General features: G+C 42.3%; 1 protein-coding gene across 15 annotated transcripts in view; it reads left to right on the top strand.

Annotated features, from left to right (window-relative positions):
- PPFIBP2 (PPFIB scaffold protein 2) overlaps positions 1-24054 on the top strand; it is a 217182-nt gene that overhangs the window by 118082 nt on the left and 75046 nt on the right. For all 15 annotated transcript variants that reach the window (XM_073347678.2, XM_073347667.2, XM_073347677.2 and 12 more), the window contains 2 exons: positions 16193-16285; positions 22083-22196. In XM_073347678.2, the coding sequence (XP_073203779.2) occupies positions 16193-16285; positions 22083-22196 (207 nt within the window). The remainder of the gene's footprint in view (positions 1-16192; positions 16286-22082; positions 22197-24054) is intronic.

Below are 24054 nucleotides of genomic sequence, written 5' to 3'. Positions count from 1 at the left end.
ATCAGAGATTAGCCTATGTTTTGCACAATTAAAGCAAAGATAAATAACTTTTTATTACTGTTTTCCTAGATCAGAAGTTAAATCTTTCTACTAAAATAAGTTCTCAAGCAGTACATTTTCCCCTTCCTGATAAAATTTCATCTCTCAAATCTTATGTATGCAAAGTAAAGGTTTATGTGCAGTAAATAAGATGTTCAGTATACACTTTAAACTGAGGTCAATAACACATATCTGTTCTCTCTAATAAAATGGGAATGCTCAAGAAGTAGCTTTCTGTAAGCTGGACTCCACAGTGATGAATTTTAAATTCCTTAAGGGTCAGCTCGGAAACACCATTAATCTTTTGTTCCCTATGGTAAGGAGTGCTTAACACTGTCTAATGTTTTCATGGAAGAATTCATTCTTGAAACGGTGGATATATTGGGATTATTTCCAAAAACAATATGCCAGAAATGTATGCACTGTTACTATAGTGCACATTCTATAATCTTACTTTACAGAAATGAAAGTATAATGACATACAGTAGTTGTGTGTAATTCCTTTTATGCTGATGACTTTAAAGCAGTGTGAATACTGCTCCCTTTTCTAGAAATGGTTCTTAAAGAAAAAAGTGTGGGAGTGAACGGAAGTGGAGAACTGCAAATAGTCTTGCAGTCCTCCCAGAAGAACCTGAGCTGTTGTGCTCCCAAATTCCTATAAGCGATAAAACATTGCAACAATCAAAGTGATTTATTGAATCCTCATGCCCCAGAATCCCAGTGTTGTGTCACATGTTCTGGCACCAACTGTGATGGCATATAAAGATTTCAGATCCTGTAATCGCAAACTGATGCTTTTTGGCTGATAATAAAAGCACTTCTCCTACAATAGAGAACAGTTTCACCATGAGTATAAAACACTTAAGGGAGAAGGATCAGTTTTGATTTTACGAGAGGTTAGGTACCATAGCTAGGTTTTCATTGCAATATAAAGTCTGTGGTCTTGAACTGGATTATGGGAGCACAGGGACAAATGTAAAATTGCAAACCCCAGGCAGATGATACAGCTGATATTTTCAGATTCTCAGAAATCAGAATCAGTCCCTGAACAGCTATCTCCTGTAACATTTAACTTGTGCAGCCGTGAGTGCCAGGTGATAGCTGGAAGGAGAAAAACCACTTAGATCAAATTGAAACAAATGTTGCCACAGTCCAGCTCTGCCATCTGTACTTTCCTAACTGTGAAAAGACTTGTTAAGAGGGCAGTGCCAAGACGTGCCCTGGGCATTGGCTGGGTAGCAGCAAAATGAAGGAGCAAGTCAGTGGAGCCAAAAAACACAGCAGCCTGTTCTCGGTCATACAGTAGGCACAGTTAAAATGTTTTCTTTTTGCCTTTTACTGATAGAAAAGATATCAGTTGTAGCAATATTCTCTATAATAAGCACAGGGAATAACTCCCCAGACCAGTAGAATCTTACCTACTGGTGGAAACGCAAAAAAGTAATTTAACTGTGCCCATTGCACACTCAGCAAATTGTTGATATGGTAGGAAACAATTTCACAACCAGCAGACATTCAGCCTATAATGGCTAAGAAGTTGAATAAGATCTGGCAGATGTATGTAACACTACGGTGGTGGGAAGGGATGCGGTACGTGGTGTTTCAGTCTGCCATTTATAATTATGGAGACATTCTAAGAGACCTTGCTACCTACAGACGAAAGAGAGCCCATCAAGATATACAATGTGGAGGCCATGTAAGCTTATATTGATGCAAAAGTGCCTCTCCATCCTCAGAGGATGTAGAATAGTCTTTATAAATAGAAGTACTTTTCTAGCATCACAGCTCAAGAAGCAGCAAGTTGGGATCAAGGCCCCTCTGTATGTTTCTCACACAGCACTAGTTTGTTGGATACTGCCACCACTTTCAAGCCTTTTTACAGAAGGCTAGCCCTGTGACTCAACCCAACATCAGTTAGGAAAGACATCAAGGTCTCCCTAATTAAACCTTCCATGACAAACTGAGGAAGCTGGGAGTGAAGAGAAAAAGAGGCTCCCATCTAGGATAAGGTCAAAGGATACCTATCTCTAGTATGAACTCTGTTCAGTTCCCATGAGGTGGGGGAGAAAGTTCTCCCACAGAATTTTATGCTTGCTTCCAAAATCATCACTCTTCCCCGTTTCCCTTTTGCTTTCTAATATCCCTTCCTCTGACCTAAGTAGAACCCATATTTCTGAAATAAAAGTGTGATCTCTGTTGTTGCACATGGGAGTGTGTGTGCACCGATAAGTGGTCAGCTAATGATGTCAAAAATAGGTGTTGATGTTTTCCACTAACTGTGGGGTGAGAGTTGTCTGAAACTGTTAGACCTTCACTGGTCTAATTAATTTAGTGAAGGATGTGAGAGGGAGCAAAATGGACAACCCTCTCCCATTTGTTGGCTGGAAAGGCTAGGGAGGGGGAAAATAAAAAATTAGATTTTCCAAATACCAGCACATCTGCCATATCCAGCCATCCAGTTCAGAGCAAAGAATTTCAGCAAATGTTCATGCTGTCTAGGAGCGTATAAGTTCCTCTAGCTCTGCCTTGCTTAGTTTCCGATCATGTGCTTTTAGCTCTGTCTATCTGGCTACCGTCCTCTCTCACCCTAACCAAACGTGAGACATGGGCTAGGGGAGAAACCTGTTGCTGCTTGTTTCATTGCATCCAGGTGAACAGAGAGAAGAGCCATGTATCCAGCAACTCCTCAAAAATCCCTATACAGTCAGGTAGCTCTAAAATATCAATAGATTGGATTCGGATTACAATAATATTTGGAGATTCAAATAATATCCCCAAATACAAATATTTCACAAATAATATGCTGTGTACCCATTGCTACACAATTCTTCTGGAATGGAAGTAGTGACCCTGATGAGTCCCAGAACAGTGAGAGAGGTGGGAATTACATATTTTTCTCAATAGCATTGACCCCACACTAGACTGATCCTGAAAAAAGCGGGTAGGGAAATGAGGTGTTCTCTTTTTTCAGTCTGGATGCAAATGACAAATCACAGGTTCTCAGACTGTGGTCCATAGACTGCTAGTAGTCAGTGGAAAACTGGTTGGTCACACACTGCTGGCTCCGCTTCTTTGTTTTCAGGGGCCAAATTGCAATGAAGACAGAATACATTAAGCATGTCCTTAATATTACTTTTTCCATGCATGCAATTGCCGTAGTTGCCACAGGGAACGTATTCAATTCCCTGTGGAACTGGAGATGGTTCATGTGATTGTGAATGGGAGGGGAGGAGAACTGTGACACAAGCTCCCTATTAAGGTATGGGCACCTTGCCAAAAAAGTTTGAGAATCGCTGATCTATGTGCCTGTGAGCTTTATTATTCTTTCAGTGTGGCTTCCTTAGAATTAGTGCTGAATTACTGTGCTTCAATGTACTGACCGACTTATCAAGCTTCTTAGAATAAGCTTGACAAAGATTCCTGAAGCTGAAATTTAGCACGCAAAAGGAAACCATAGATTGGCCCATATTGAATTTTATTATTTTCCATATGTCCTTACTTAAAGGACCTTACTTTTGCAGGCTGTGGAGCATTCAGCTATGAGAGTTAATATAGAAAACCTGAACTTAGGTTTTCCTTCTGTGTGGGACAATAAGCTGTGTTCTGAATCCAATCTCCTATGAAAATAAAAGGAGACTTGGCACAAAGCTTGAAAAATCCATGTGTACCCAGACCAAGAGCTTTTCCCACCTCCAATCTGATCAATTCATAAAATTAAAGTAGCTAATGGTGGTGGTCTGATTTATTTCTCCTTTTTCCCCTTCCAGCTCAATCTCTGTACTTCTTAGGGTATGTCTACACTACAAAATTAGGTCAATTTTATAGAAGTCGATTTTTAGAAATTGATTTTATACAGTCGATTGCGAATGTCCACACTAAGCACATTAAGTCTTCAGAGTGTGTCCTCGCTACCGTGGCTAGTATGGACTTACGGAGCGGTGCACTGTGGGTAGCTATCCCACAGTTCCCACAGTCTCTGCCGCCTTTTGGAATTCTGAATTAAGCTCCCAATGCCTGATGGGGCAAAAACATTGTCACGGATGGTTTTGGGTACGTGTCGTCAGTCTCCCCTCCCTCCATGGAAGCAATGGCACACAATAGTTTCGCGCCTTTTTTCCGTGCAGACGCCATACCACGGCAAGCATAGAGTCCGCTCACCTCAGCTCACTGCCACCGCTGTTGTTGTTGTCCTGGGTGCTGCTGTCAGCAGACGGTGCAATATGACTGCTAACTGTCATCATCCACCACTTCTGCTGCAACTCTGCTCTCCTGCTCTTGTAAATGAGCTCAGTCTCAATAGCAAATTTCTCCATGTTGTCATCATCCACCACTTCCACTCCAACTCTGCTCTCCTGCAGACGCCATACCACAGCAAGCATGGAGCCCATTCAGCTCACCGCTGCTGTTGTGAGCATTGTAAACACCTCGCGCATTATCCTGGAGTATATGCAGAACTGGGCTAGGAGACGCCAGCACGAGAACGATTTTGATGAGGACATGGACACAGACATTCCTGAAAGCACGGGCTGTGGCAATTGGGACATCACGGTGGCAGTGGGGCTGGTTGATACAGTGGAATGCCGATTCTGGGCCCGGCAAACAAGCACAGACTGGTGGGACTGCATAGTGCTGCAGGTATGGGATGATTCACAGTGGCTGCGAAACTTTCACATGCGTAAGACCACTTTGCTGGAACTCTGTGAGTTGCTTTCCTCCGCCCTGAAGCGCAGGAATACGAAAATGAGAGCTGCCCTGACAGTTGAGAAGCAAGTGGCGATAGCCCTGTGGAAGCTTGCTACGCCTGACTGCTACCGATCAGTCAGGAATCAATTTGGAGTGGGCAAATCTACTGTGGGGGCTGCTGTGATCCAATTAGCCAATGCAATCATTCATGTTCTATTATCAAGGGTAGTGACTCTGGCAAATGTGCAGGTCATAGTGGATGGCTTTGCTGCAATGGGGTTCCTTAACTGTGGTGGGGTGATAGACGGAACGCATATCTCTATCTTGGCACCGGACCACCTTGCCAACCAGTACGTAAACTGCAAGGGGTACTTCTCAATGGTGCTGCAAGCACTGGTGGATCACAAGGGACGTTTCACCGACATCAATGTGGGATGGCCGGGAAAGGTGCGTGACACTCGCATCTTTAGGAAATCCGGGCTGTTCAAGCAGCTGCAAGAGGGGACTTACTTCCCAGACCAGAAAATTACCATTGGGAATGTTGAAATGCCAATGGTTATCCTTGGGGACCCAGCCTACCCCTTGCTTCCATGGCTCATAAAGCCATACACAGGCAGCCTGGACAGTAGAAAGGAGCAGTTCAACTATAGGCTGAGCAAGTGCAGAATGGTGGTAGAATGTGCCTTTGGACGTTTAAAAGCTCGCTGGCACTGTTTGCTGACTAGGTCAGATCGCAGCGCAACCAGCTTTCCCATTGTTATTGCTGCTTGCTGTGTGCTCCATAATATCTGTGAGAGTAAGGGGAAGACGTTTATGGCGGGGTGGGAGGTTGAGGCAAATTGCCTGGCAGCCGATTTTGAGCAGCCAGACACCAGGGCGATTAGAAGAGCACAGCAAGGCGTGCTGCGCATCAGAGAGCCTTTGAAAACCAGTTTCATGTCTGGCCAGGCTTTCGTGTGACAGTTGTGTGTATTTCTCGTTGATGCAACCCCGCTCCTTTTGTTGATTTTAATTCCCTGTAAGCCAACCACCCTCCCCCCTTCGAAATAAAGTCACTATTATTTTGAAACCATGCATTCTTTCTTTATTAATTAAAAAAAAAAGGGAGATAACTGACAAGGTAGCCCGGGTGGGGTGGGGTCGAAGGGAAGGATAAGGCCACATTGCTTATTGTAGCCACACTACAAATCAAACTGTTTTGAATGACAGCCTTCTGTTGCTTGGGCCATCCTCTGGAGTGGAGTGGCTGGGTGCCCGGAGCCTTCCCCTCCTTCCCCCTCCCCCCACCATGTTCTTGGGCGTCTGGGTGAGGAGGATATGGAACTTGGGGAGGAGGTCAGGCGGTTGTACAATGGATGGATGCAGCGGGGGGTCTGTGCTCTTGTTGGCTTTCCTGCAGCTGTACCAGATGCTTCATCATGTCTGTTTGCTCCCGGAGTAGCCTTAGCATCGCCTCCTGCCTCTGCTCTTTGCACTCACTTAATGCTTTCCTGGCCTCTGTTACTGAGTGCCTCCATGCATTCAGCTGTGCCCTGTCAGTGCGGGAGGACTGCATGCGTTCAGAATACATGTCATCGCGAGTGTGGTTTTTTCGCCTTCTAATCTGTGATAACCTCACTGACGGAGATGATAGGAGGAGCATAGAAACATTTGCACCTGGGGGGAAATAAAAAGGGAGAGTAAAATTTAAGATGATACATTTCTGAGAACAAAAGGGAGACTCTTTCACAGTGAATCAAGAAATTCACAGCAGAAAGCACATGTGCTTTAGGTACAAGGTCACATTTTGCCTTTTATATTTAGCGCCTGCCGGTATGGGGACACATCACACACGGCTGGGCAACAGAATTCGGTTTCCATGCAGCCATGGTAAGGCAAAGGGTACGTGGAGTTGACTTCTTACACATAACATGTGGAAATAGTTTCAAACTGCAGCGCCATCCTTCCCCATAGCAAGCAATGGATTGGGTTTCACATTTAAAAGGAGGAGCTGCAGTTTTCGGGTGGATGTGTAGCACACACCACCCTACCACGTGGCTATTCTGCACGATGATCCCTTTTAGCCAAGCGCAAACAGCCCAGCATGAATGGGGTCCTTTTACTGTTCCCTTACAAAAATTCCCCTATTTCAACCAGGTGACCATGAATGATATCACTCTACCGAGGCTATCACAGAAAGATATAGACCGAATGTTGCTTGAATGCGACCAAAACCCAGGACCATTTGCTGCGATGCTTTGTGCTGCAATGATTCCAGAACACTTTGAGTACCTCCAGGAGAGCTTCATGGAGATGTCCCTAGAGGATTCCTGCTCCATCCCCAGACATGTGAACAGACTTTTCCAGTAGCTGTACTGGCCGCGAATGTATCCCAATTCTTCAGGGCAAATTAAACACTATTGCTTTTAAACCCTGTAGTGTAGTTAGAAATGTGCACTCACCAGAGGTGCCTTCTCCAGCTTCAGGGTCGGGGTCCTGCCTTCGGAGGGTATTAGCTCCAGGGTGATGAAAAGGTCCTGGCTGCTGGGGAGAACAGATTCACTTCTTGCCTGCTGTGCATTCTCCTCCTCCTCCTCCTCTTCCACAAAATCCTCCCCCTTGCAGGTGTCTATGGACAGTGGTGGGGTATTGGTAGGGTCCCCTCCTAGAATGGCTTGCAGCTGATCATAGAAGCGGCATGTATGGGGCTCTGATCCAGAGCGACTGTTTGCCTTCTTTGTCTTTTGGTAGGCTTGCCTCAGCTCCTTAACTTTCACGCGGCACTGCTGTGTGTCCCTGTTGTAGCCTCTCTCCAACATGTCCTGTGAGATTTTTGGCAAATATATTTGCATTTCTTTCTTTTTTATCGTAGTTCTGCCTGCACAGATGCTTCTTCCCATACAGCAATCAGGTCCAGTGTCTCCCTTTCGGTCCATGCTGGAGCTCGTTTGCGATTCTGGGGGGACTGCATGGTCACCTATGCTGCTGAGCTCGCCACGTTGACCAAACAGGCAATGAAATTCAGAAGTTCCCAGGGCTTTTCCTGTGTACCTGGCTAGTGCATCCGAGTTCAAAGTGCGGTCCTGAGCAGTCACAATGAAGCACTCTGGGATAGCTCCCAGAGGCAATACCGTCAATTTGCATCTGCACTACCCCAAATTCAACCCAAGAAGGTCGATTTTAGCACTACTCCCCTCGCCGGGGAGAAGTACAGAAGTCAATTTTAAGAGCCCTTTAAGTCGACGGAACGGGGTTGGTTGTGTGGACGCGTTCATTTTAAAATCGAGCTAACGCGGCTAAATTCGACCTAACCCCATAGTGTAGACCAGGGCTTAGTGATTAATTCTGATATTCTTATAAAATAAATACTTCTAGAGCATGTCCTGAAATTTTTGTGACACTCTTGCTATATATTCTGGTGTGACACTTAAGCTTCTTGGAAGAGGAATGGCTAATGACTAGATTACATAAATGATACTGAGAGACACAGCAAGTGCTTCTAATACAAAACAGCATTTTATCCAAGTTAGAAGAGAGCATAATATGACAGAGAGAATCTAAGACACTGAAGATTTTTAAGACATTGAAGCAGATGGTAGGATAAACCTCTATGTGAAAACTTTTACTTTAACTGGGAAAACAATTGTAGATATCCCACAGAGCATGCTGGGTTAAGGGAAATGTTTACATTTATAAATAATGCGTTCCTAAAACAGACAGGCCCTGAAGTGCTGCCACAATTCTGAAAATTGGTTTCACACTATGTCTATCCTTACAGCTGTGTGTAGAGTACATGTGCTATGCAACCCCCTAGCACCGGCATAAACAGCAGTATAGATGGTGAGGCACTGCTTAGGTCTTTACACACCTAAGCAGTGCCTTCTCTGTCTATACTGCTATTTTTAACAGTGTAGTGACCCAGTGCCAGAGCCTTTCCCGCCTCGGGGACGGACTGTGGCAGCAGGGAGACACCAGAGAGAGGTTGTAGCAGTTCCCAGAAGAAAAGACTCTGATGGGGGAGGCAGCGGGGAAAGATCCTCTCCCCGTTTTTGTAGACTTTCCTCACCACAAGGAACTGCTGGAGCTTGTCCCTACCACAGGGAAAGGCACCAGCAGCAGGGAAAGGCTCTGGCAGAGAGAAGGAAGCAGGAAAGGCATCATTTCTATTTTCACAGTGGAAAATTGAAATTTTCCCAAAGAAAATTTTGATTTTGCGGAAAAGGCATTTACCATCAGAAAATAATTTTTACGGACAATTCCTGACCAGCTCTATAATTAACATGTTTAGTTTATAAACTGCAAACTTAATTTATCAAAGATTTACTCATTACACACGCTTATTTTTGGTCTTTCAGGCTTGGTCCTCAGACTTAATATTTTTGTTTTCTCTGTAATAAGTCTTGTTGGTCCTGGCTGTTAAGCATGTAATTATAAGAGCTACTGATCGCTAATGGAGCTATGTCTTTTAATCAGGTATTTTAAAATCTTGTGATTTTAGTGTCAAAGGTCCCACATTCAGTCCCTGCTGGTGTCTGTCTGCATTGCCTTAGAGGAAACTAAGTACTCTACTTTTATAGCTGCAGAAGGTACTCCAACCATCCACAGATGGCCTTGGGTTATATTACATTGTTTTATCTTGTCTTTGTTCACCACAAATGTTGCCCAAGTCTTAAACAACTGCAACATCAGTCTACTACTTTTATTTAACAGGTCATCTTGTCTGCGCTTATCTGACAAGTACAGATAATAGCTGACTCGCTAGCTGACCTGTTAGCAAAGCTGATATTTTCCTGCTCACATGAGAATGATTCACTAGCTTTTATATGGATATTGAATAATGCACTTGCAATTGGGGATGTTTCACAAGCATACAACAAGGCAGACAACATTGGGCATCTGTATCTTTGATAAACGTGGGCTCAGCAAAGTACCACAGATGTCTGTGATTTTATGCTAATCTAATTCTTTTGGACAGCTGACTCTTCTGTTGCAACTTTGAACCCTGTTTATGTTTCATGAGAAGTTAGTTATGGCAAAAAATGTCTGTAAAATCTTTCCCCTAAACATAAGAGGCCACAGTCCTGTTTCCTAAAAACAAGTAGCAAAAGGGGAAAGCCAGCAGTAAAAAGAGTGTATCATACAAAATTCATCTTCTTTTTCATCACAAACACAATCTCACTTTTTTTGGTAGAAGCTTCTCCTGCACAGGTCTTGAAATCTAGAACCACCTTTCTGTTTCTCTCTCCCTCAGTAGCCCTCCTTTCTCCCTTAAATCTTGCCTGTCCTGATGAGGTTAAGCTAAATGGAGATTTGAAAAATTGCAAGAGAACCTACCTACTTCTCAAGATTCCTGTACAAACTCTTGAAAGAACCATTATCTTTATCATCACAGAGCTGATGGTCAAAGACAGAACGTTATCAGCAACTAAGCAAGCTAAGAACATTTTCTAACAACAACAAAATTGCATCATATTGTATTTTCCCAGACTTGAGGCCAACTACACAGCCAAAGAAGATTAGTTCCAGAGGATGCTTGTAATATTGAAAGCATTGATGTGGCTCGTCTTCTTGCAAAACTAAGAATCAGACATTCTAGAGAGGAATTATGTATTCAAGGAAGCTGAGTGAGCCACAGTACTTCTAGCAAAAATGCACAGCATGATCAAATGTCAAATCTTCTGAAAACTAAACAGATATTATTCACCACTCTAAAAGCTAATCTAAAATTAAACTGTGAATTCCAAGGGAGAAATTCACCCCCATGCAGAAGTGGCCAGCAAAAAGACCGTGCAATGCTTTTGGCCCTGCACAACAGGGTTTAGGGAGGACTAGTGGTGTATATGCCTTGTGCTGGCTCCCTGTGTCCCAAAGTGAATTTGCAGTGAGGATTACAATGTCAGGCTTGGAATGAGGCACATATTGAACACACAATGAATTTATAAAAATTAAGTGTTAACTGATTGAGTCAGTTGGACCTGAACAAAAAATGAATTGTTTCAGGATATGAACTGTACAGTATGTACAATAAGCTGGAAGAATGCTAAGTTCTTCCTCCTTCCCTCCTCACTGGCTGTGGCTTATCCGGCTCCATGTAGAGCAGAGGGCCTGTGGTGATGCTCTCAGGGTACTGCATGTGCTGTACACTGATAGCAGGGGGTTTCCCCCATCATGTTGATATGGGTCATGGAGACTTGTTGGGGAAGGTTGTCCATCAGAACCCTATATCCCATAATGATGGGGAGAAGGAAGTATTTCTAATGTTAGGGGAAGTTAGGTCAAAGGTCCCAGGTTCTCTCATGCTCAAATAAATTGGTTAGTCTCTAAGGTGCCACAAGTACTCCTTTTCTTTTATCAAAAGCAGAGTAGCTAGCAGTATGTCTGAAGTCCTGCAAGCTCACTGGCCAAGGGGATCTCTCTGCTGGACATACAAGGACATCTCTTGGGTACTTATTGGAATTCTTTATTTCCATTATAGCTCTGTAAAAAATCATAAATAAAATATTTTCTCTTACAAACACCTGGACAGATCCATGAACCTCATCAAAAGGATTAATTTAACCTGGACCTGTGCACTTTTGACAACTGTTCTGGGGTTTTGGGGCTTTTTTTTGTTTTTAAAGAAAGGTTGAAAATAGACCGGGGTAGGCAACCTATGGCACATGTGCCAAAGGTGGCACGTGAGCTGATTTTCAGTGGCACTCACACTGCCCGGGTCCTGACCGCCAGTCGGGGGGGCTCTGCATTTTAATTTAATTTTAAATGAAGCTTCTTAAACATTTTAAAAACCTTATTTACTTTACATACAACAATAGTTTAGTTATATAATAGATTTATTGAAAGAGACCTTCTAAAAACATTAAAATGTATTACTGGCATGCGAAACCTTAAATTAGAGTGACTAAATGAAGACTCGGCACACCACTTCTGAAAGGTTGCTGACCCCTGAAAAAGACCATTGATGGGGATGTTCAGGGAAGGTGATGTTCACAGAGATGTTTTCAAAGGTAAGTTGAAAAAATAAGAAAAGGAAGGAGCAGATGTTAAAGCCCCTTCCCCCTGAGACCCTCTAGAAAACCTTATACATCAACAGTTCTGTGAGATCTGGAGCACCCTCAGTTCCCTTTGAATCCATGGAAGTCAAGGATGCACAGCACCATGCCGCTCTGCCCTTAAGTAGCCATGTTTGAAAATGTAGCCCACTATGACTTGGATCTAGTTAAGATAATTGTGACGTTGCACCCCATAAGACTTTATGGAAATATGCTTATGAATGTATATATGACATAACTGGAATATGTTTTATGCTCCATATGCCATCTAACATATCTATATGAAGGTTATGATCTACTGAATATATTCATCCTATTTGTATGCATGTGTTGTTGTATTCAAAGTTATGAATATTGGCTGTATACTTGTTTGATTTTAAATAGCCTTAGTAAGGCATTTGGTCAGCTTCTTTAGAAAGGAATTTGCAAGTGCCCAATCAAGAAGCTCTTAACGAACAATGGATCTTGGAAGGCTCCAATCCACATAAAAAGTCTACATGAGGACGTTCAAGGTAGCATTTGAACCATGGCTGCTACCTGTAAGTTCTGAGTCATGCATGGACATGTGACTTGCCCATGTGACTCCAAAACTCCATCTTGTAGCTGGAATTCTACACAGGGGGATGGAGGGGTATTCGCCCACAAGAGAGAGTCTATTTAAACCCCTGGGAGACCCCTCCATTTTATCTTCAGTTGGCTCAAGAGATAGCCTCACCACCCCCAAAGGATACCTGAAAGAAACTGGAACAAAGGACAGTAACCACGGGGGATGTGAGTGATTGCCGGACCCAGACTAGAAGGAGACTAGTCTGTAAAAGGAAGCTTACTGGAACACCTCTGAGGGTGTTTTATCTGTATTCAGTTTTCTTACTGTATTAGGCATAGACTTGCGTGTGTGTTTTTTTTATTGGTAATTCACTTTGTTCTGTCTGTTACTACTTGGAACCACTTAAATCATACTTTCTGTATTTAATAAAATCACTTTGTACTTATTAACCCAGAGTATGTATTAATACCTGGGGGCGCAAACAGCTGTGCATATTTCTCTATCAGTGTTATAGAGGGCGAACAATTTGAGTTTTGGATTTATTTGGGGTTTGGACCCCATTGGGAGTTGAGCATCTGAGTGTTAAAGACAGGAACACTTCTTAATAAGCTTTCAATTAAGCCTGCAGCTGTTAGGGGAAGTGGTTCAGACCTGGGTCTGGGTTTTCAACAGGCTAGCAGGTCTAGATCAAACCAGGCAGGGCACTGAAGTCCCAAGCTGCCAGGGCAAGAAAGCAGGGGCAGAAGTAGTCTCAGCACATCAGTTGGCAGTCCGAAGGGGGTAACTGTGATCCAACCCATCACAATAATCACTGCCAGGTTTACCTACATTATCTGTAGTACAGTACTGCCTAGAGATCCCAACTGAGATCAGGGCCTTATTGAACAAGGGGCCATACATACATATAAAAACATAAGGGTGGCCATACTGGGTCAGACCAATTATCCATCTAGCCCCTGCCCAGTATCCTGTCCCAACAGTGGCCAATGCCAGGTGCTTCAGAGGGAATGAACAGAACAGGTAATCATCAAGTGATCCATCCCCTGTCGCCATTCCCAACTTCTAGCAAACAGAGGCTAGGGACACTTCAGAGCATGGTTTTGCATCCCTGCCCATCCTGACTAATAGCCATTGACAGAGCTATCCTCCATGAACTTATCTAGTTCTTTTTTGAACCCTGTTATAGTCTTGGCCTTCTCAGCATCCTCTGGCAAAGAGTTCCACAGGTTGTCTGTGCATTGTGTGAAGAAATACTTCCTTTTGTTTCTTTTAAACCTGCTGTGTGAATTTCATTTGGTGACCCCTAGTTCTTGCATTATGCTAAAAAATAAATAATACTTCCTTATTTACTTTCTCCACACCAATCATGATGGTCATTATGGACCTCTATCATATCCCCCCTTCATCATCTCTTTTCCAAGCTGAAATGTCCCAGTCTTATTAATCTCCTCATATGGAAGCTGTTCCATACCTTAATCATTTTTGTTGCCCTTTTCTGTATCTTTTCCAATTCCAATATATCTTTTTTGAGATAGGGCGACCAGAGAGGCATGCAGTATTCAAGATGTAGGCATGCAACAGATTTATATAGAGGCAATATGATATATTCTGTCTTATTATCTATCCCTCTCCTAATGGTTCCCAACATTGTTAGCTTTTTTTGACTGCTGCTGCACATTGAATGGATGTTTCAGAGAACTATCCACAGTGACTCCAAGATCACTTTCTTGAGTGGTAAGAGCTAATTTAGATCCCATCAGATTTATATTTTAATGTACAGTTGGGATTATGTTTTCCAATGTGCATTACTTTGCATTATCAACATTGAATTTCATCTGCCATTTTGTTGTCCAGTCACCCGGTTTTGTGAGATCCCTTTTGTAACTCTTCGCAGTCTGCTTTGGACTTAACTATCTTGAGTAGTTTTGTATCGTTTGCAAATTTTGCCACCTCACTGTTTACCCCTTTTACCAAATCATAGTAAGAGGCCCACAAGAGCATACAACTGAAATCAAAAAACCAAAGGGTCGAAGACAGGAAATATAATCTCTATTTTACATATCGGAGGGGCGGCAGAAGGGACAGATCTTCTGACTGTGCAAATTGGCAGAGCTATGTTGAAATCAATGGGGCTACACTTATTTACACACACTGAAGATCTGGCCCTAGTGACTTGTCCATGGGACTGTCTTTTCCTGCTGTTGCATAGTGCGGTATCTGCTATCATAGCAATTTGCCATACATTCTTCAAAAATTACTAATTTGTGGAGTTGCTCCTGCACCATTGAAGGCAAAGGGAGTTTTGCAGTTGACTTTCAGTGGAAGCAGAATCAGGCAGTATTTCAGTAGATTGTGCTGTTGTATACAGATTGTTCATTTGCATAAATTTCACAGCTTTTCACTGTCTTGCTTTCAGTACCACTGCAGACACTGTTGCACTATTGATTGTTATTAAGGCCCATAATTGCATGGTCACTGACAATGACATTTAATACTTTTCTAATGTGACATTTGCTTTTTTCCTATCGCCTCTGCACAGTGAGTTTACTTTAGAAATCTAATTAAACAGCTGCAGTAGTTCCTGATAAGTTGCTCGCTGAACAAGGTGGTAATAACCCATTAACAAGGAATTCATTTTTCTCTTTGCATTGGTTTTATCGTAATTATGTTGCTTAAAAATGCATCCTCTGAGCTGTAGCCTATAAAATACAAGGTAGCTTTTTGTGGTCTACTTCGACAGAAAAAACAAAGCAAAGGACTTGAAGTAGATTCTGTAGAGTCTTACATGTTGGAAGAATGTTATGTAAAGATTTATTTCTAGGCAGGGTTTTTAAAGCCTGAACTTATATTGTATATTGTTAAACTTTAATTTTCTCTATTATAAGCATTATAAGATATATTTTTAATAAATTCATAATAATAATAGAGAAAATGTCATATTTTCCTGTAGCCTTTTCATAGGGACTTAATTGCAAAGTAAGCTATACCCTGGAATTACTTTAAAAATGTAAAGTGGATCCTTAAATGGCTTTCCTGCATGATCTATAATTAATACAAAGTCTTATTGACTAAGGATGTCAAAGTACCACAATTCAGAATGCTTCTGTGCATAGTCTTCATGGCTCTTAGTTTGTATCATTTCCACTGTTGGGTCCAAGATACAAAGACTGGTTCTTGAAGTGAATTTTTAACATTCCAAAGTTTGCAGGTGTCCAAAGCCAGAGGTTCAGTTAGGCTCACCTCTGTTCATTTTCTATAGGATTTGCTGCTTTTCTTCAGAAAGTTGCTGCTAATTACTGTGGAGGCTGGATTCTTTCATATTTTTGGTCTAATAATAAACATTTATTTTCAGGGGTTGCGCTACCAGGATGTTCTGTCAAAATTTGCATGTCAGCACAGATATTTGCATTTATGAATTTCCAACCTATTTGTGACACTTTCAGTGAAAGTTTGCATGACAAATGAAAACAAATGGACAGCAGAAAGAAATGCCTGCCATGTAATATCTTACAGGCTTTCTAATGGTGGATGGTATACTGATTCCAGTTCAGGCCACAATCGGTATTCCATTGAATTTGGAAAAGTGTTAGTATGCGCAAAGGCCAGGAGTGACATGAAGTTCTACTGGATGTCATTCTTGATCTTTGGGTATGCAGAAGTATTGATCCCTAGAAATAAGAAGTTATCTAAAATTCAGCTGCACATAAAATGAGTCTCCAAACTGCTTATGGCATACCAGGTTGCTCTTTGCAGGATCATATTCAGTATAATATGTGTATTTATTTTGCATTATTGCAACTTCCCTGGTTCTGTATTACTTTTCATTATGTTTGCTGTTGCTTGACATTTTCATTTCAGTTATTTGTTTAAATTCTTAGTATATCATTATCTTCAGTCTCAGGTGAATCATCATTCTTCTGCTAACAATGAAACCTATCAAGAACGACTGGCACGATTAGAGGGTGATAAAGAGTCCCTCATATTGCAGGTATGTATAGTAGTGTGCTATCAACATATTTGCTATTCAATGGATAAAAGTTAAAGGGAGTCCCAAAAGAGACAAGAAGCCAAACACCTTGGTTCTGTTAGATCAATAAGAATATGTTCAGTGTAAGAAACATTTACTGGCCATTGAATATAAAATTGCCATTGGATGTGAGGAAGGCTTACAGCTAACCAGGCTGGCCACCAGCTGGATTGATATTTGTATGTAACACAAAGATAGGAGAGACGAGAATGACTAAGCAAGAAGAAAAATCAAATCATAAATAGTGGACAAGTCAGTTGCCTTTATTCACAGCATTATGTAAAATCCACAAAACGGACACTGTAGTGTGACCAGATGTGGCAGGTCAAAGAGATTGCTCTGAGTTTGTGAGATTGTCCCAGTTGATTCTATGGAGAACATGGTTTTGTGCCAATTTCCATAATTGTCTGGGAACTGGATGTCTGGCTCTTGTGTCCAATTCTCTCCCGTCTTCCTGGGCTTCCACTTCCTCTGTTGTGATCCCACCTGCCACAAACACTCACTTTCTCTCTTCTTCAGTGCCAGACCCCTCCGCTGGTGTAAATCCATGGAAGTAAGTGGAGTTATTCTGACATATAGCATCTGACCCTCAGGATTTATGACTGAGTATGAGGATCCAGTTGCCCCACTCTCTTTTTCTATTATAGTTGTTCTTCCATGCATGAGAATATATAATGTGATCTGAGAAGTCCTATAGTTCTGTTGCTCAGCAGCATACTCTGAATTCAAAGGTGAGGTGATAGATCCAGTAGTCCTGTGGCTGTAGGGAGAATGTGGGGAACTTGAAACAGGAGAAATGAGGGAACTGGAAAGTTGGGATCAAGGGAAAGTTCCAGAGGGCAGGAAGAGGCACCCTCCGTAGTGGCATGGTTTCTCAACACACACTCCTTCCACGCTTCAGGTGACATGAGACTCTACAGCTGTCAAATTCTTCTCTACTCCATGAGTCGAAGCACAGCCAGACCTCAATATCACTGTATTCCCATTGCCCAATCCCTCTTCAGAAATATTTTAACATCTGGCTTTCCCAAATCTTGTTTCTCTGTCAAGAAGCAGAGAGAGCAGTAGGTTCTGTGATCATTGCTTGTCTTTGGTTTGTATCTGAGGTGTTTTACTTCATTAAAAATCTGAGGGGATGGGAGAATTTGGCAATGAATCCAGGAGAAAATAAGTCTGAAACAAGGTCCGTTTTTTTCAGGTTTCCTGTTTCCCAGTTTACAAGCCTCTTTCAAAAGCTCGGCCTGTATCCCACATGAATAAGTTTTATTCTTGGGAAAATAAAACTATGCACAAGATAAAATCAAGCTCCTTGAGTCTTTCTGAATATTTTCCTCCCTTCCTTTACTAGGCTGCACAGTAGCTGTTCTTAAAGCCCAAAGCAGAAGTCTTTCTAGATACGCAATCTTTATCTGTCCTTTTCCCTCTGCAAGTGACTCCTAGTCCATGTATCCATAATAGATGTGGGTTTATATTCTCTGTTATCTCAGTAATTAGCTTCTGTGAACGTGTTTTCTTTTGCATGTGTTTCTTATTCACACTTGCTTTAATTAACTGAGTGACGTTCTCATTACCAATATAAAATAAGCAGTAAACCTATAGTGAGACTTACTCTTTTGGCTTGGTTTGAATTTTAATTCCTGTCTAATTAGAACTGCCATTGGCAAAAGCCTTAGCAGTAAAACTTCTGTTAGAAACTTTGTTTAAAACCAAAAATGTTTGGTTCTAAGCATGGCTGAGACAGCTACTTGGGTCTGTCTACAAAGGAATTTAATGAAATTGCTTCAGAAATTTGTTCTGAATGCTCCCGAAAGCCAGGTCAAAGTTGGTTATTCAGCATATTAATCTCATTCACTTTCCCACCCTACCTCACAGTATTACCTGTTTGTGTTACAGTAGCACTCACAAGGACCCAACCAAGACTAGTGCCCCATTGTAAAAGACCACTGCTGCCCTAAAACGCTCAGTCTAAATCAGTGGTGTCCAAACTTCTTAGCCTGAGCCACAAAGGCGCCCACCCCCACTCCACCCCTGCCCCGCCTCTTCCAGCCCCATTCCGCCCCCTCCCCTGAGCGTGTCCTGCCCTCGCTCCTCCCCCTCCCACCCAGTGCCTCCTGCACACCTTGGAACAGCTGATCAGGATGGGTGAGAGGCCCTGGGAGTGAGGGGAAGGTACTGATCGGCGGGGCTGCCAGTGGGTGGGAAGCACTGGGTGGGGGAGGAGGAGCTGATCAGTAGGACTGCTGAGCACCCACCATTTTTTCCCTGTGGGTGCTCCAGCCCCAGAGCACCCACAAAGTTGGCGCCTATAGCCTCCGTGGTGCAGAGGACAAGGTGAGATGAGGGAGTGACTGGTGCACACTGCTCTCCTGCTATCCCTAGATGGTGTATGATCTCAGGGACCGTAGTCCATTGGCACAAGGTTAAGCAGCCTAGGCTGCTTAGAGCACTCCTAGTCCACACAAAGCGGCTGGAGATGAAGCAGTGGGAAAGGCAGTGCCTCCTACCTCTACCCTATACTGAGTGGGCTGACTCAAACACCTCTGCGTTAAACCTTTCAGAGTTAAATTCTCTCCCATCAAGCCTCACCACTGAGCAGTGCTTCTCGGTGTTGCCAAATGTGCAATATAGGTTAGAGATGCCACATCAGCCTTGACGTCTTGTTGTACCCCCAAGACAGTTTATGGGAGTTCATACAAGTGCTTCTTTTCTCCTGTATTGCCTAGTTTTTCAAAGTTATACCCTTTGGGATCTCAAACAGTAAACATGTGCAAAGCCAAGCAAGTGAGTTAAAAGACAAGGACTTTCTCTATACTCTATAGGCTTTAGTGGGTTTTGATGACTGAGGAGTGTAGTGTATGCGGGAACATTGCTCTATGTACAACCCAGTGATTCCTAGCGGGGCTGGCAGATGTGAGACCTAACAGAGGAGAAACAATGTCGTTTTAAGCTTCTAATGTGCCTCTTAGCTTAGCTATTGGAACATTCAGCACATGCTTCTAAAGCTGCTGGGATTTTATTAAATGCCTATGCAGGTCACCTTTTCCTTGGGGATTACAGTGTTTACCCAGTTACACCGTAATCCTTTAAATAGAACTTGAATTCTCTCTTATAGTGACAGCTGCAGGGAGCAAACTAAAAAGGAGGATTCTATACATTGGCCCTTTTTCTTCCTGTCCCATTATCTCCACTCACCACCTCCCTTCCCATCTGTCCCTTTACCTATCATCTTCATTTCATGGAAAAAATGGAAACCTAATTAAGTATTTAAGCAGCAGCAGCTTTCCCTATAGAACCCATATCTCTTGCTGGGTTCATGCTCGACTGAAGGTTTTGGAGATCCTCCTCAAGGACACCAGCTTATCTCAATTGATGTTATGCTGGAGCTGGGCATGACAGCAAAGGTAAGGTTGTGTTTAACAGGAGTTTAGAAGCCTGAAGTTACATCCTGTCTAAAGTAATAACCAGGGCTTAATAAATTCTAAGAATGAAGTGTTTGTAGCAAACTAAAGATCCAGGGCTGAAGGATTTATTCGCCCAGGATAGGGAAAGAGAGTCAAATTCTTGCTTATGGTAGCTGATACATATTGAACCACTTGACTCTATATGGTGAGGCTAAGGTGACCGGATGTCCTGATTTTGGGGGTTTTTTCTTACATAGGCTCCTATTACCCCCCCCAACCCCCGTCCCAGTTTTTCACATTTTCTGTCTGGTCACCCTAGATGAGGTGAGGCTACGAAATTAGGGATACAAATGCAGAAATCCTGATGTGGGACTATGTTTTAGCATAAAATTATTTCAGAAGATTTTAACCATGTTTCTGGCATGACACTCAAGCATTTGCTAGCTCTGCAACACATTCCCGCAATTCAGCAAAGACGTCATTCAGCAAGCTTGGCTGCAGATGCTCCTCTTGTCTGCCAGGGGCCACCATGTTGTGCCTGCTCTACATCAGCCAAGCAGCCTCTCCCAATGCTGGATCTGAACGGGAAAGGAGGACCTGGCAGTGGTGGCAGTGTGGGGAGAGAAGATCGGGGGGGGCCCAGTACTGCCCCCCCCTCCCTTCCATGCCCCCAACTGCACTGAGTTTTGTGAAGCTCCCTGTCCTATCCCTGCTGTGGCTTGGGGCAGGGTCTGTTTACCATAAGTGGTTACATGCAAATTAATTGAAAATGTGGAAATTTACTTATTAAATTATTTGTTTTAAACACCGTGCTTCAAACAGCACAAAACTTGGCCACTCTGCACTTCACTTCTAAAGTGTTTAAATATCAGCATTGTTAAGGATGTGAGAAGGCCTGAAATTTAACTTCCAAAGATGCAGTGTGCATCTTTCACAATGCCTCATTCTGTGGAATCTCATTTATTCCTTTATAGCCACTTTTGGAAAGAGAGAGAAAACTTAAACAAAAATGAACTCGTCACACAAATTTCAGTCTGATTTTAATTATATTACTGCCAAGAAATTAGAAGTTAAATCTGCAATTTAATCCTTGCTATTTGTTTTTGCAGGGATTGTTGTGCATAAATTATGAGCTCTTTAAAGACTGTCATTTTTGTTCTATGTTTGTACAGCACCTAGCACAATGGGGTCCCAGTCCATGACTGGGTCTCTTACGGCTACCCAAATACTAATAATAACAATAATGAACAAATATATAAGATTATGCAGCATGGGCTGCATCACCTAGGCCAGGAGTCTCAAACATGCGGCAAGTGTTCAGAGAAGGGGTTGGAATGGGGGCAGGGAAGGGGTGGGAAGAGGCGGGGCAGGGGCAGGGCCTCACGGAAGGGATGAAGTGCGGGCGGGGCCCCAGCAGCGGGGGGTGGGGTCAATGGTGCGGCCCTCGGGCCAATGTACTAGTCCTCATGTGGCCCTCATGGCCATTTGAGTTTGAGACCCCGACCTAGGCCTACAGGGTGGATTTTCAAATTTCTGTAATGTTATGCTGAATAAATTTTTTGAGTTTTAATAAGTGTCTGAGTTAAGCTATTGGGCTTTTCTTATTACAGTTTACTCTTTTGTAAACCAGTTTGTACCACCATTCTTACAGTTCCTTAAGAGTATTACGAATTGTTTCCTTCACAACAATTCATCCCTTGTATTTCAGTTCTTTTGCATTCATGTTTTGGCTTGTGAAGCTTGGAAATTTTTGTGGAGTAGAGCTTTGTCAAGGCTAAAACATGCCTTTTACGTATTACATTCTTTTATAGCTTCAGAAAGCTTTATTGATAGGTAAATTGTTCTCAGGTTCTTGTAAGAAGTACTTTAATTGGTTAGTTTCCTGAAGAACAGTTTTATTGTTTATCCACTTTAAGGAGTGAAGTGCTAACAGAAGCTGAAATAACAATGCATCTTCTGATACCATTTAAAATATTAAGAGTATTCTGTTATTTTTTTAAAAAGAGACTGTTTACTGTACACATTGGTATATGATTTACTCAGGCTGCTTATACATAGTCTTCCAGAGATGATGTGTCTTCAGTGTTTTTTATTTTAAAACAAGTACAAGAAAGGTGACTGATGTTTTCCAAGCAAAGATATTGTGAGACAGGCTTTGAGGTAAGATTCAAAATTCCTGTTTGTTTTGCCAGAGGAAGATGATACATTACTCAGGACCGTGAAACTTTTAAGGACTTTCAGTGACAGACTGGATATAAAAATACGTTGTGTGCTGGACTGTTTGGTTAATAAAGTTAGCTGACATTTATTTACAGTAAGTTCAAAAGTGTTCTCCTTGCCTTGTTCTCAAATTACAGGTGAGTGTCCTCACAGATCAGGTGGAGGCCCAAGGAGAGAAAATCCGGGACCTAGAAGTCTGTCTTGAGGGGCATCAGCTGAAACTTAATGCTACTGAAGAAATGCTTCAACAGGTAAAGTCTATCATGGGAGGATTCTTATGCAATCTCTTTCAAGATGGAGGAACATGTATACATGCTTCTTAATCTGTAATGCCCTGAGTAAATGGACATAGAACAATTTTGTCTCCTTTTGTTGTGTCTGTTGCCTTGAACAATATTTTCATAATACATGTTTGTTTGCTTTCCTGGTGTACATGGATTTTACCCGTCTGTTGTATAACACTGTAAGCAGTAGGCATGTAAAATGAAACCACTGTATATTACTCAGAATACTCAAACAAATTAAGCTAGAAGAGGGCTGGAGAGATGGTTGAATAACTTGTTAGACCGGTTAAATATAATAACAAAATACCAGTTTCTGTTGGGGTTAATTATATAATGTGTATTGCTTTAAACTGTCTCCTGCTTTCATGTGATTTGGGTTGAAGTTGAATTTTAAACTCATTTGAGGTTGAAATTAATCAGGCTAACATTTTTTTCATTCATTTTTATAAGCTTTCTTTCTTTCTTTCTTTCTTTTTCTTTCTTTCTTTTCTTTCTTTTTCTTTCTTTCTTTCTTTCTTTTTCTTTCTTTTTCTTTCTTTCTTTCTTTCTTTCTTTCTTTCTTCTCAAAGAAAGAGCTACTATATAAAGCTGTTTTTTCCTTACTTCTAACCATGTGCTTACAAAACCACAGTTCACTTTCAGTTTGCTGTTCAACTTAACCCATCCATGCCATTTCACAGCAGGGGATGAGGGAGTAGAATACACCGTATAGTTAAGCATTTCAGATAGCAATGACAGTTTCAGGGTGACAAAGGTTCTGAAGAAGTTGCTCTCTGCAATTTTCCATGCCTACCAACAAGAGGTACTGGAAATGCTGAGTGTCTACAGGTAATTTAGATTATAGATATTTAGGAAAAGAGTAGAGAATTTAAATAGATCTTAAAATCAAGGCTGTAGATTTGTAGGGAAAAATTAATTATTGGTGAGCTTATTTGTTTTGATCTTATCCAAGTGTTATATACACTTAGTTTTAGATAATATAAAATATGCATTACTTTAAATTATTACTGCATTGTCTTCATTTATATAGACATTCTCCATGTTTATGGTAATAGTGTTTCTGGTACATACATATTATGTAAACAGTGGCAGTCTATATATAGTAAAGTTAGATCATGTGTCACAATGACAATTTTCATATGCACCTCTTAGCCAACAGGATTTCTTGGTAGTATTAATGGTCCCAAACTTTTCAAGCTGGGGGAGGTTGGATTCCCCCATATAAACTGTGCTAGTTTTTGAAAAATGCCAATTTTAACACCTATGATTTTCTATTCAGAAAGTGAATCTCTAGAAAAGAATGGCAGCTATTTAGAACGTGAAACATCAGAAATAGAATAAAAGCATTCCTAATCAGAACTGAGAGGATTTTTTTTCTAGATCAGTGGGGGTGGAGTCCAGGTGCTGAGAGAGTGGGGCTTGGTGGGGTCGGGGGTCCAAGTGCAGCTGGTAGAGGCTCAGGGGGTGAGGGTCCAGGTGTGGGGGCTTGGCGAGGTGGTCCAGGTGCAGCAGGGGTGGGGCTCAGTGGGGTGGAGGTTCAAGTGCAGAGTGCTCAGGGGTGGGGGTCCTGATGCATGGGGGTTGGGCAGATGGGGGCAGCTCCCCATACAATGATCCTTCCACCTGCGGCTGGGGAGCAATGGGGGCAGCCAGGGGAGGTTCCTGGGAGTGAGTCTGACCCAGTCCCTGCCCCAGGAGGGGCCTGTGCAGGGAAAGAGGAAGTTTCTCTGCACCTGGTGCCCAGCGCACAGTAGGCAGCCCCGGCTGGGGCGTTCCCAGTCCTGCTTTTCCCTGGCTCCAGGAACACTTCAATAGTGAGCGAGAG

Source organism: Lepidochelys kempii, chromosome 6 (assembly GCF_965140285.1).
Source record: "Lepidochelys kempii isolate rLepKem1 chromosome 6, rLepKem1.hap1, whole genome shotgun sequence".
In the NCBI taxonomy this organism is placed as follows: Eukaryota; Metazoa; Chordata; order Testudines; family Cheloniidae; genus Lepidochelys; species Lepidochelys kempii.
The sequence above is the reverse complement of the archived record's forward strand: the minus strand, read 5'-3'. Positions and strand labels throughout refer to the sequence as shown.